Genomic DNA, 13895 nt, shown 5'->3' on the forward strand with positions numbered 1-13895 from the left:
CTGCCTTTTCAAACCTCTCCTTATTATCAACTTTCTCTATTTTGCACTTTCTTTTCCTCCTATAAAACTTTGTCCATTTAACTGTGCTTTAATTTAAACGTGTCGCTCCTGCTTATGCACACATTTGTGCGGAAAGCTCCATGCACAAATATTATTTATTAACCTGTCTTACCTCCTGTCACGGTGTTCGCTCCTATTCTTCTTACAGCCAAGTACAATCACTGTCTCTCTCACTCTCACTCACTGACTAAATAACTAACTGACTGACTGTCTCACTCACTAAGTAACTAAATAACTCTCTCACATCCTCACTGACTGACTTACTCTCTCACTAACTCTTTACCTCACTAACTCTCTCACTGTCTCTCTCACTGACTAAATAACTAACTCTCTCTCTCACTTACTAACTCTCTCACTTACTAACCAACTCTATCACTCTCTCTCTCACTGACTTGACTCTCTCACTCTCACTAACTAAATCTCTGACTCTCTCACTAACAGACTCTCTCACTGACTAACTCACTCTCTCTCACTAACTCTCTCTCACTGACTAACTCTCTCACACTAACTCTCGCTCACTTACTCTATCACTCTCTCTCACTGACTAACTTTCTCACTAAATAACCGACTGACTCTTTCACTCTGTCTCTCACTAACTAACTCACTCACTCGCTCTCTCTCTCACTAACTCACTTAATCTCTCACTGACTAACTCTCTCACTAACTCTATAACCAACTGACTCTCACTCTCTCTCTCACTGAATAACTAACTAACTCTCTCACTAAATAACTGACTAACTAACTCTCTCACTAACTGTTATACAGGTACTATTGCACAACCTTCACCCTCCTGTTATTTATGCCCCCCATAACCAAAAAAACAAAAACATTATTTATTGTGAATACTTTTTTAATATGGACGTTCAGTTGTTCATAATGCTTTCTTGATCATATATATGGTAACAAAAATGCTTCTAACACTTCTTTATTATAACCTTTCAGCATGCTGCACACTTCTATACAGCACAGAATAAACGCAAAGGCAAAATCAATATCTCTAGCTAAACACTTAAAAGGTCCCAAAGGCGAGACATTTTGGCTATGCCAATGCTTGTTTTGCAAAAGCACCCCATGCCATGCTTTCACTTTAATAGTGGCTACTCCCCTTTTTTCAGACATGGCTCGCTGTACCGTGAATACAGCGAGCAACATCTAAAAAAATAAAAAGGGGCTCCGCCACCATTAAAGAGGTCTTGCATTTCTAGAGTTTGAGCTACTGGCATTAGAATTGACAATGCATTTTGTGTGTGTTGGTTTTAAAACACATAAATAAAAGGCATTGCTATTTACAATGGCATTAGCTTAAATTCTCGCAAATGTGAGACCTATTGCTTTGCAAATGCTTGTTTTCAGTTACATTTATGCTTTGCTTTTCCATCGTGACAAAAGCAGCAAAATCACCCCCCCTGGCAAATATGAGTGTTGCATGTTCTCGTGGATATGATACTTCTAACTGCAGATTCCTCCCCTTTAGAGTATTCCTAGGCAATAGACTGGATCCGGAAGATTTTTTAGCTGAGGCCTTGTGTGCCAGTTGGTGGTGGTATGCGGCTGCGCGTCACGTCTGCCCTGGAAGAAATGACTGGTGCCACATTTAGGTGCCAACCCTGGACGCTTAAGTCTGTTCCTTTCTTTCCACATCTTTGTATACAGAGGAGGAGCTAGCTCCTAAGTTTTTCTCGTCAGTTGATGAGCTTTTACTCTTACAATTTCTTCCAGTGTGCAAGGGAATATGTCCACTCCTAAAACTACAGGATTTAAACCTTGTAAAGACTGTCGCAAACAAATGTCTGTGACTGATCTCCATGTGGTGGCCCTTTCATCTATGGGGTTGGTCCACAATTCCAAGTCGTGTGTGCCTAAATGCTCCCGAAGGCGGTCTGAGACCCCGAAGCCGAGCTGTCCATTACGTCGAGCACCGAAGGAAGGTGCATAAGAGTCGGTCCCGTTTAAAGCCAAGGGTAAAGACTCTTTCCCGCTCTTGGGGACAGACCCGTGACTGGTTGTAATTGCAGTAGAAGTCTAAGGGTAGGTCAAAAAGGATCTACAAGGAAACTGTCAGCTATCGGTTTTCTCCTGTCGAGTCCTCGGGGTCGATTCGTGGCTCAAGTGGGTCCACCCCCTGATAGCCTCAATTCTGTTTGCTATAATAGCACAGAAGGTTAATGTGATCAAGTGAGGGAAGGAAAGGAAAGGCAGGGGACAGCAGGGAGGGAGATCTGAAACGAGAAACAATACCTTGAGCATGGATAACAATCACTAACATATAAAATACGGAAACTAGCGTTGTCTTATTACCTGTAAAGAAAATAACACAGTCCTGCACAAGAGCACATAAGGAATGTCCTATTCCTATTTAGTCAATGATGGTAAAAGGTAGCTGAAAATAAAGAACTAAGCAATGAATACTTGCGCTAATGTTAGGCACCTATATCTAAGTCCGTAATGTTATCAATGGGACACGTACACACACACACAATACCCACCAACATAATAATGAAAACAGGCGTCACAGGGGATGAATCCTAGTAAGACCTCATAACCCCCTGTTAGGAAACCATAATAAACCATTATACGCCAAGTGCAGCGAGTGTAAGGAATCATGGTTGTACTCTTGTACTTGCGGTGACCGAAAATGATTCTTATCCGGTCAAACAATTTATAATGACATCAAGGCATAAATGCTTTCTCATCAAAGTTAATAGTCGCTAGATAACAAGTTCTTTCACAAAAAATGGCAGTCCGTAAATCTTTAGTGATCAAAGGTAATAAGATTTTCCATGAATGTTCAATGCCCAAATTCTGATATTCAAGGTAAGTAGAGCCCAAGTAACATGCAGGGTTTTCCTTAATAATCCACCACAGGTACCCTCCGCCAACCCTCCGCCACCTTACCACACCAGAAGACGCTGTACCTTCACAGCGTGTTACTCTAATCCAGAAGCAAAATAATCTGCTTCATTTTCAACCCGGAAGCCTCTTTTGAGTGCTTCCGGGTTGACGTCCTAACGCACGCTCCTTCTGCTGCGTCGAGGAGGAGCGTAGGAGCCGCTCGCTTCCTGGACGCTGCGCCACACGTCACGGAGCCTCTCTCCACATCGTAGGTAAGAGCGGAAGGTAGCCTGAGCCACGCAAATGGCAGCATTGCTCGCGGACCCCCCGCGATTTCAAAGGGACCTGTGACAGAAACACAAGATGTCCAAGCAAGCTCACCCAAGCCTCACGATTTTCCGCATGAGAAGTTGCAAGGATGTCACGGTGGCCCACGGTCTTGCTCCCAGTCCCTTATTCAGTATTCCATTCTGCAGTTGCTTCCAATGCACCCTGAATTTCCAGATCCGTCAGTGACGCCACAACAGACTGACATGATTAATGAGGCCATGCTTTGTGTTTATCCCTCCCTACCAGCTCAGTCTGGTCTGCATTCAGGTCTTATGGATCCGCAGAGTCCTCAAGCCAGGTTATCTCTGGTGGGTCCACCCTCTGTGCTGTCTGTGCCTTGCAAACTTGCTTAGGGTTCAGTTCTGACTCTGGAGCTGATTCCACACATGGCACCAAGATCTATGCCGCTCCCTGCCATGTCGACATCATACAGAAGGAGGATGCTGATCACGTATTTCTGTCCAACTCTGTGCCGAATCTATCTTGGCCAAAGCAGCACTTGAACTCAGTCCCTATGCATCAGGTTCCCATGCATTTTGACTCTGATAAGTAAATGCCTTTGCCTGTGAGCCACCCTCAAGTACTCCAACAACTCTACAGATAAAACTCTCACCAAATCCAACCAGCTTTTGGTAATGATGACAGTGCTGATGATCATGGTGATGGTGCAGGCAAATTCTCTCCTCCTAGAAAGATGACAATTTTAATATGGACATACCGTGGGCTAGACTCTTCCCATGACATGAAGCTGCTCTCCCCCCAATGGTCCTTCCATTGAAGAGTCTACTTTATTCACCATGGTCATTAGATGGCGGCCGATGTCTTAGATTTACAATTGCCTTAGTTGATGTAAAAACACACGTCCTTATGGAAGTGTTATAATCTGGACAATCCTCATTGGAACCCCTATTGCCATTCAGCGAGGTCATAACCAATACCCTCATGGGCATTTGGACCAAACCCTGCTCCTGTCCACCTGTAAACAGACAGGTTTCACGTCATCAGGGAAAAAGAAAGGCAAAGCGGTGCAGAAACTTGCTTTGTCTAGATGGATAGTCCTCTACATTAAGATCTGCTAAGTGATGACCAGAAAGCAGCCTCCGAAGGAATGAAGGCCCTTCCCGCAGGGACAGAGCTTCTACCACTGAATTGGCATATGGAGCCCCTATCCTTGCTATTTGCCAGGCTGCAATGTGGACATCAGTGCATACATTCATGAATCACTACTGCCTTGACAGTCTGGTCCAATGCATTTTGACCGTTTGGTCCTGCAGGACTTTTTAGTATGAGCCAACCTCAGTCCCCCTGGGTGGAGCATATATGTGGCTCCAGCCATCACTTCTAGGGCATAGAGGAGTTGGAGAAGAGACCTGCTCTGGATGGCCCAACCTTCATACAGCATCAAGGTCCACCTCCCAAACAGGCACTCAAGTCCTTTATGGGTGGGGCAGTGAATCTGGCAGACAGGACCCAGGCTAGCAGGTGCAAAAAGAACAATTGATGGACAGAATGCAGAACAATGTCATACATTCACCCCAGTACAGGGATCTGGGCCTAAATTAAACGTTTTTTTGCTCACCATACCATTCCAGTTTGAACCCAGTCATATGCAAATCAGTCTGACCCTGTGCCTCATGGGAACAGTCCAGCCCGAACTGCCAGGCCAGGTCTTCCCTGGACTGGAAACAAGCATCCTAGGACTGGTTTCGGGGTTTCACCTCTCATCAGCCAGGATAGCTTGACTCCAGTGGCATGGAGAGCACGGGACCTACGTCTGGGCAGACCCGTCTCACTCGGGGTGACAAATGCAAAAAGAACAATTGATGTACAGAATGCAGAACAATGTTATACATTCACCCCAGTACAGAGATCTGGGCCTAAATCAATCGTTTTTTTGCTCACCATGCCATTCCAGTTTGAACCCAACCATATGCAAATCAGTCTTGACCCTGTGCCTCATGGGAACATGGGCAGGAAACTTCAATGTCCCCAGCCCTCTGGCGGCAGCCTCCAAGCTGCTTTAGTTTGCCTTTAGCGGCACCCATTCACCTCTTGGGATGCAGATTTGCTCATTTTCTCCATATTTGCCAAGCCATAAGTTCCAACAGGTGGGTCCTGCAGTTAGTCCAACAGGGTTACACCCTGCCATTCCTTTCAAATCCCCCTTCTCCTCTGCATGAATCAGAGTGCCTTTCAGGGGACTATTTGTCCATTTTTCTTAGGGAAGTTCAGTCTCTTTTGCAGAAAGGAGCCATAGAGAAGGTCACAGACTCCAAGATCGGAACGAGTTGTTTTTCCCTAGTGCTAAAAAAGGCTAGAGGCAATAGCCCGTTTTTAGATCTTCTACTCCTCAAGCTGGCTCTGAATCTATCTGCTCTGAAAGCAGAGTGTTGGACCTGCAGGGCACCTACTTCCATATCTCTGCCCCGTAGGCTCACAGGCACTACTTTTGGTTCAAGGTGGGCCATGAGCAATTTCAGTTTGCCGTGCTCCATTTCGGCTTCACCACTGCCCCTTGGTTGTGCATGAAGGTGATGACAGTGGTCGCAGCGTACCATTGGGGGTACAAGTCTCCCCTATCTTGATGACTGGCTTTTATAGGCAGGTTTACCACATTCAGTTGTGGACCACCTCCAGAGACACTGAACCCCCTTACATAATTGAGGTTCACAATCAACATGCTGATGTCACGCCTAACTCCTTCAAATAAGCGCGCTTCCATTGGATCCAGCCTGGATACAGTACACTTTCAAGCTTTCCCCTTGTAACAACGATTCCAGGACATTCAAGCTATAATCCAGATCTTTCAGGACCAGTCCTGGGTCTCAATGAGAATGACTCTGAGGTTTCTTGACCTACTGGTCTCCTGCATTCTGCTCGTCGACCATGCCATGCATTCTGCCTATAGTGACGCATCAGACTCCTGTATGACTTCACGCCTCTACTTCTCCTGCCCCAAGTTCTCAAGAAGATCAAGAACAACCAGGCCCATGTCAGACATGTGGCTCTGTATTGAGTCAGAGGAGTGTGATACCCCGAACTTCTGGACATGAACATCTGTCCGCTGATCCGGCTGCCTCTTTGAGAGGTTCTTCTGTCGCAGTAGGGCAGGGTCTTGCATCTGAGCTTCTGCAATCTACAACTCCATGTGTGGTGATTGAGCAGCAGCACTTGACTGTATTTGATCTTCCTCCCAAAGTTGTGCATATCATCTTTGTGGCTAGGCATCCTTCTATAAAATGTGTTTACACCCTGGACACTGGCACAAGGTTGTTGTTTGTTTGGCAACCATAACACTGACCCACTGTAAGCTGCCAGCTGCCAGTGCTAAACTGCCTGTGTTTTCTTCCTAAAAATGGGTAAAATTGGCTTAAACCCAATTGGCAAAAGTAATTTATTTGTAAACCCCATGTAAAGTGGTACTACCTGTGTCCAGAGCCGTTAACTGAAATGCTACTTGTGGGCTTGCAGCACTGAGTGTACGACCCACCTAAGTAGCCCTTAAAACTTCTCAGGCCTGCCTTTGCCCACTGTGGCCAGGGCACGGATGTGGATCTTTACCCATGTGAAGTTCATCAAGAAGGTGGTATCGGACCGTGTTACCTACTCCATGTTGGTGTACATAAAGTCCACGTGGAAGGAGTGTGGGGTAACTTGCAAGTTCTCAAATTCTTACCACCCCTAAACTAACGGGCTTGTTGAAAGTTTAACAAAACCCTGAAGGGAAGGATCATGTGCCTGTCAGAGCCCTTGAGGCGGAAGTGGCACATCCTCCTGCCAAGCCTTTTATTTGATTACAGGGAGGAACCACAGAAGGGGTTTGGCTGCAGCTCCTCTTAACTTCTGTATGGACACCCTATGAGAGGACCTTTGGTAAAGGAGAGCTGGGAGCAAGCTCCCAGGAAGGCCCCCCAGGATGTGGTCAGCTACATGCGGGCACTTGATAACCAGATGACGCACTTCTGGAAGAAATCTCAAGAGAATCTGGAAGCCAACCACGAGATCATGAAATAGTGGTATGACCAGACCACCCAGGTCGGTTCTCAGCCTGGTAAAAAAGCGTGGGTGATGGAGCCTGTGGAGCCCAGGGCCATGCAATAATGCTGGTCCGGGCCCTATCAAGTGAAAGAGCTCAAGAGTGAGCTCACCTACCTGGTGGACCTCCAGACTCCCAGGAACACTTTAAGGGTTTTGCACGTGGATCGCCTCAAATCCCACTTTGAGAAGTCCGCAATCACCATGCTCCTGGTCACGGATGATGGAGTGGAGGAGGAGAGTGAACCTCTCCACGACCTCCTCTCTTCCAAGGAACAGGATGGTCAGTGGCAGTTGTCAGGTTCTTCCCTACTATGACCCTTAATCAACAGAGAGAATGCCGCCAGTTGTTGGGGCAGTTTGCCTCTCTCTTTTTCTATAACCCAGGACTCACTATGTGGCACAACCATGATATCAATACCGGGGACACCCTTCCTGTAAAGAGTAAGATCTACAGGCTGTCTGATAATGTGAGGGTCAGCATTAAGGATGAGATCCCCAAGATTCTGAATTTAGGGGCTATTGCGCCCTCAAACTGCCCTTGATCCAGCCCAGTGGTATTGGTCCCCAAGGCTGCTCCTCCAGCTGCCATCCCAGAACTTAGGTTCTGTGTGGATTACCGAGGGCTCAATGCAGTCACCAAGACTGACGCTCATCGCATCCCCAGAGCTAATGAGCTCATCGATCAATTGGGAGCTGCCAAGTTTCTCAACACGTTTCATTTAATGTCTGGGTACTTGCAGAATGCCTTGACTGCGTGGGCCAAAGAGAGGGCTGCGTTCTCTACCCCAGAAGGGCACTTCCAGTTCCGGGTAATGCCCTTTTGATTGAAGAACATCCCTGCCACCTTCCAGAGGTTGGTCAACCAGGTCCTAGCTGGGTTAGAGAACTTCAGTGCCGCCTATCTAGAAGAAATTGCGGTCTTCAGTTCTAGCTGGGAGGACCACATGTGCCATCTCAGACAAGTGCTTCAGGCTTTGATGAGGGCAGGCCTGACTACCATGGCCAGTAAGTGCCAGATAGGGCAGGGTAGAGTAGTCTATTTGAGTCACTTAATGGAAGGAGGCAATCCTGCCCATCCTGGTCAAAATCCAAACCATACTGGCTTGGGAACCCCCCTAGACGCAGAAAGAAGTGTGAGCCTCTTTAGGTCTCACTAGTTATTACAGAAGATTTGTGAAGGGATATGGCACCCTGGTTGCACCCTTTCCAGGGCTGACTTCTAAGAAGGAGCCACGTCAGGTGATCTGGACAGAGGCATGCCAGAATGCTTTTGACATCCTGAAGGAGGCCATGTGCACAGCACCCGTGTTCAAGACCCATGAATTCTCCAAAGAATTCATTGTACAAGCAGACACTTCAGAGCATGGCACAGGGACTGTGCTCTCACAGCTGAACAAAGAGGGCCTGGATAAACTTGTTGCCTTCATCAGTAGGAGGTTACTTCCTTGGGAACATACCTGTTTCGTGCTCACTTTCTGATTCAAACAGACCATAGACTCCTCAGATGGCTAATGCAGGGGAGGGAGAGAATCCCAAACTAGTGGGTTGGTCCATCTCCCTACAGGTAACGGACTTTACTGTGGAACACCCTCCTGAAACAAGCCACATTAATTATATTCCTCTCTCCTGGTTTTTCTGCCTTAGTGAAGAGAACTCCCAAGAACGCACTGCGAGAAAGCAGAAGGGTTTGGTTGGGGGTGGGAGGTCCTGCAACAGGGCAGGGGAGGAGTGGCTAGCCCAATGTTGCGGACCCTGACTGTTTGGTCGGCCTTCTGGGGCCGACCAAACCAGTCATGCGCAATCTGCCATTTTCTCCATGTAGGCTGCATGCAGCCTGCATGGAGAAAGGGGCCTCCCCATAGACGCACGTGCGGTCGGCGTCCCAGCCAATCACCACACTGCCATTGCAGCATTATGACTGGCTTAGGGGAGGGGAGGGAGTCTGCCTGATTGCTTCCTGTGGCTGCGAGGAGCAGAGATGACACGGGACCGGATGAGGCGGCCAAGGTAAGTAAATATTTTTTTTTATATAATTAAAATTAACCTCCTCTTACCCCCACACCCTATCCCCCACTGCACTCCCACCCGCGAGTCATGCCGGCTGCGACTGGCCTCGCTGCATTTGGGAACCGGCTCAGCTAGGCTGCGTGACGCACCTTCGAAACCGGATCCATACAACACTCCACAAACCAGGATTTAAGGTACTTTGTTCAGTGGGCCTAACTGGGTCTCTGTAGCCGGCCCGCGCTCCATCGTGGTCGGCCTGAGCTTGTGAATGTGTCCCAGTCTGCCGCAACCAGATATCCACAGTTGGCGCATTGTTGTTTTTGGCACTTTTTTTCACTAAAATCTTTAAAATTGCATATCTCCAATTCTACTATTGTCTTTTTGAACTTGTTTTATTTATTAAAAAGTACTCTATTTTTGTACCTTGGTTTGGTATTATATTGGCGTAGTGTTCTCACTTTATTGCTGTTTCACTTGGTGCATAAATACTTTACACATTGCCTGTAAGTTATGCCTGACTGCACTGTGCCCAGCTGCCAGAGGGTTGAGCACAGGTTAATTTGTGGTTGGCTTGTGCCTCATCTGGACATGAATTGTGGGTGCTGCTTGACCCGGGCTCGCACCCCAGTCAGCCAACAACCCAATTTCTTACAGGTGGTGTGATACAAAAGTAAGCCATGTGGACATTAAAGTTATGACTATCAGGGTCATATTCCTCTTGTACAGTAGTTGTGGTTAATTGTGCAGGTGTCTTCCTCCTTGTCTGGCAAATCATCCTTAACATGTAAAACTGCCTTTGTCTGTGGCCAGTGCAACCCTCTGCATGGACTGAGTATGGAAGAATATTCTGTGCAAAACCTCTGATTTCCTGGCATTTTAAAAACAGTTGCCCACTTATTTTTATTTACCCAGTTCGAATCTTTGTTTGCGGTGCTCCATTGAGGCTTACTCAGACTTGCCTAATTTCTGTACATACTATTCACAGGATAAATGTTGTTGTCTGTCAGTAATCATCCTTTCTATTATGCTTTACGTTATTTACGACAATATTGTTTGAATAGTGGCTTTGTGTATTCAAAGTCATATCACTCAATATAATGTTAAGATTTCAAATGTACACCAATGTCAAACAGATATATTTTAATTTGTGCAAGAAACAGGATCATCTAATTCTCTGTAGCATTTTACACCAGACTTAGTTTTCATTCTGCCTAACTTTTTAAATCAGAGTGCCCAGAAACCTGCCAACAAGTTTTGGGACCATACCCTTAAAATGGCAGCTATGGTAGTATGTTCTGTCTCTGTGTGGTCACAGGCGCTTAGTTTCTATGGAAGTTGTCTTTGTAGATGGTCAGCTAAGGTTCCATCCAGTGTGCACTTTCCTGATCACTCATCAAATTCCATTCTTTTGAAACTGTATTTGTGTTTAGCAGGAATGTACTTCGTTGTGGTTTGGCCCAAAGACATTAGTATACCAACCTTTTATCTGCTGTTCTCGTTTCATTGCTCTTGCTCCATGATGGTTGGGTTCTTACTATTGCAATGTTAAGGCAGTTTTCTATACCTCACAAAACTTTCTGTGTGCTTGCTTCTTTAGCACTAAGATAATAGAACTCAGGAGCTCTTTGGTGTGTTTGGACCAATACATTGTCTATTAGCCAGGGTGGCTTATGGTACATATGATCTTAATTCTATGACATATCTGCTCACAACAGCAAATCTGAGAATGAATTATGTATTGCTGAAGACAGTTTTATGACTTAGAAGCAAGAATGCTGTGTGTGGATAGGACAGTGAGGTTACCCACAAAAAAACTGAAGAATGGAGTGGGAGAACTATAGTCACTGTTCCAGGGGATTAAATGACAGGTTTTCTAAGACAGCAGAAATCAAGAAGGGGTTTCTTAAGGATAAAAGTTCATGTCATTTCTCTGGAACTTAGCCTGGTGTCACGTAGAGGTCCCTCAAAGATGCAAAAGATGCTCAAGAAACTGCTGCTGGGGATACAAGCCTCTAGCCCCCTTGCAGGTGTTGCACAAAAGGAAAATGCTCCAGTGTGCTCAAGCAGAGGTAGTTGTCAGCTAGCTAGAGAGCATGAAAGGCAACAAGAGATTGAAACTTTATACGGGACATATGCATGTGCAAGTTTTAATAAGCAATTTATCGGATGGAGCAGACTGAAGATCATGCTTGATTTCTCTTGTTCCAACAATGGATAGTGAACTGTAATGTATGATGCCTAATGGTAAATCATGTTGAACTTTATGCACCTTTTACCCCCAATGGCGGCGAATGTAAATGACATAATTTTGTTGGTTATTTATTGGTAAATGGTGGTATGGTGGTTATGTATTCATTTGATCTTAAATGTGTATGGTCAATGTGATATTTGCATTGTCTTTTTAAAAACAATAATAAATTGATGTAAAACTAAATAACTAGTCCCCAAGTAAATGATTGTGATAGTATTTTTTCCGAAGCCAGGTTGATTCTTTATAGAGAGTTTTCAGAGGGTGAAGGTTTGAAAAGACCTTTATGGAGCAACTAGCTTAGACACTTTTCCAGATGCTCTATTCCGTGAGATTATACCAATACTCCATCAGATGATTACAGTTTGAAACATTTCTCAGCTTTACAATTGCAGCCTTCTACTACAGAAGAATGTGCTCTTTATGAAAGGATGGCTCACGTTTTGCACAGTGGAAGAAGGAATGATTCCCTTTGCTGGGGATGTTAAGAATTCCATTGCCTGCATTTTGAAGAAGTCCGCTTCAGTTCCAGTTATTTCCAGGACTGTTCTAAGGAATCATACGCCTGTGGCGAGGATTCCTTTTATTTGGCACATCACCCAATTGCTGTCTTACGTTTTTGACACTCAGAGAAAAGGATGATGCAGTGGCATAAATGATTTCTGCCTTTGTGTTTTTATCATTAATGTCTGTTAATGTGGTCACTAATGTGGCTAAATGCTAGTGCATTGTGGGAGGCAGTTGACAAGACAAAAAGTCATATGCTTGAGGTGCAGGGGAATGCTTTAAAATTTTAATTCATCAAAGCACATTCTTTTATCAATACTAGGCTTGTGGGTTCAGTTGGACGAGAGATGGCCTTGGCTTCTATGATGGGATGCTATTCTTAGATGAGATTACCTGATTTTTTGCTTGATATATTAAAAAAAATATTAAACATGCTTGTGGTTCTCAAAAGACTGTTAGGATGCAAAGTACAGCACATATTAGAAGTTCTCTAGCAAACCAAGCAGACTACCGGATGTTTGGGTTTTTCTGCTAATCCTATACCTTAACAATATAGATGGTCATGATTTGGTAGAGATCAAACCCTTGTGAGACAGCCCTATAATTGTAAACCTGAATGGGCCAGTGCTACATATTATGAGACTGTATCATTACTTCTGTCAAATATGTTACAGACTCCTTTCATTCAAGCCTTTTATTTGCAGCTCTTAGCTTTGTTTTCATGTTCTGAGTTGGTGGTACTCTGCTGTGAATTGATTTCATAACAAAACATACAACGTTGAATACATGCATGGCATTTTGTAAATAATAGCCTTAATAAAGAGAATTTGTGATCCACACTGTCCTACTTCATTTTTATCAGGACGCCTTCTGAGAGCCAATCAGATCAGTTTTAATTGGGATCGACTAGCCTCTTGGATCAATTTAACAGAGCAATGGCCTTACCGAACATCATGGATCATCTTGTATCTTGAAGAGACAGAGGGTGTCCCAGATCAGTCGACCTTAAAAACCATCTATGAGAGGTAGGCTGAATTAGTTAGTTGATCAGTTTACAGTGTGTTCTACTTCAAACTGTTAATATGCATTATTATTAACTCTAAGTTTTAATTGCCAGTCGCATTCTTTGTGATATCTTTTTCTTGAATATTCTTTGTTTTTTCTAGATGTTAGCAACGCAAGTTTTACATTTGTACCATTGTGTTAACAATGATACATTTGACAAGGCGCTTATCTTTAATCAGGTAGAAAAGTGTTCTGAGGTTTCCAAGGTGGAAATTTCCCACTACTAATTATCAAGATTTCAGAATTGCTTCTTTTCTTTTATGTTTCCCTATCTGTGCATCACCACTGCCTGTTAGCAGAATTAGGAAAGCAATTTTATCTGTTTAGTGATTATTCTAATACATAAGAAGACTACTGATCTGCATGAAATTATGTTTGCTCATGTATAGTATTGCGATGTGTTTTTTCCCCTACATAGAGCAGTTAACACTCGGTTTTATCACTGTCTTGCATGGCATGAAAGATTACAAATAATATAGTGTTCTTTTCTGCAGTTACAGTGGTGGTACAGTGTTTGTGTCTTATTTTTCTCATATCTTGAAGGCACAAAGAGCGCTTCACTAGGCCTGATTGTTGTAGATTCAAATAGAATATGTGTATCCTATGGACTGAGTGTAGAAGGCCCTGTTATCATTTCCAGCAATTGCTTACATGCCAGGTCCTGATCAGTATCTCAGACATTCCATGGCTGTATCTTCTTCAGGCAAGCAGTAGTATCTGTAAAGGATGTTCCACCCAAATCAGTTTTGTTGTGTCTAAGAGCTGAAGTATTGGATGTTTGGCTGGATATTATCTGTACTGAGAAGCC

General features: G+C 44.5%; 1 protein-coding gene across 7 annotated transcripts in view; it reads left to right on the top strand.

The window, feature by feature from the left end:
• Positions 1 to 13895, top strand: part of KIDINS220 (kinase D interacting substrate 220) — a 1251292-nt gene that overhangs the window by 724886 nt on the left and 512511 nt on the right. For all 7 annotated transcript variants that reach the window (XM_085610740.1, XM_085610741.1, XM_085610744.1 and 4 more), the window contains exon 22: positions 12885 to 13047. In XM_085610740.1, the coding sequence (XP_085466866.1) occupies positions 12885 to 13047 (163 nt within the window). The remainder of the gene's footprint in view (positions 1 to 12884; positions 13048 to 13895) is intronic.

The sequence above is a fragment of the Triturus cristatus genome, chromosome 6 (genome assembly GCF_964204655.1).
Source record: "Triturus cristatus chromosome 6, aTriCri1.1, whole genome shotgun sequence".
Classification (NCBI taxonomy): domain Eukaryota; kingdom Metazoa; phylum Chordata; class Amphibia; order Caudata; family Salamandridae; genus Triturus; species Triturus cristatus.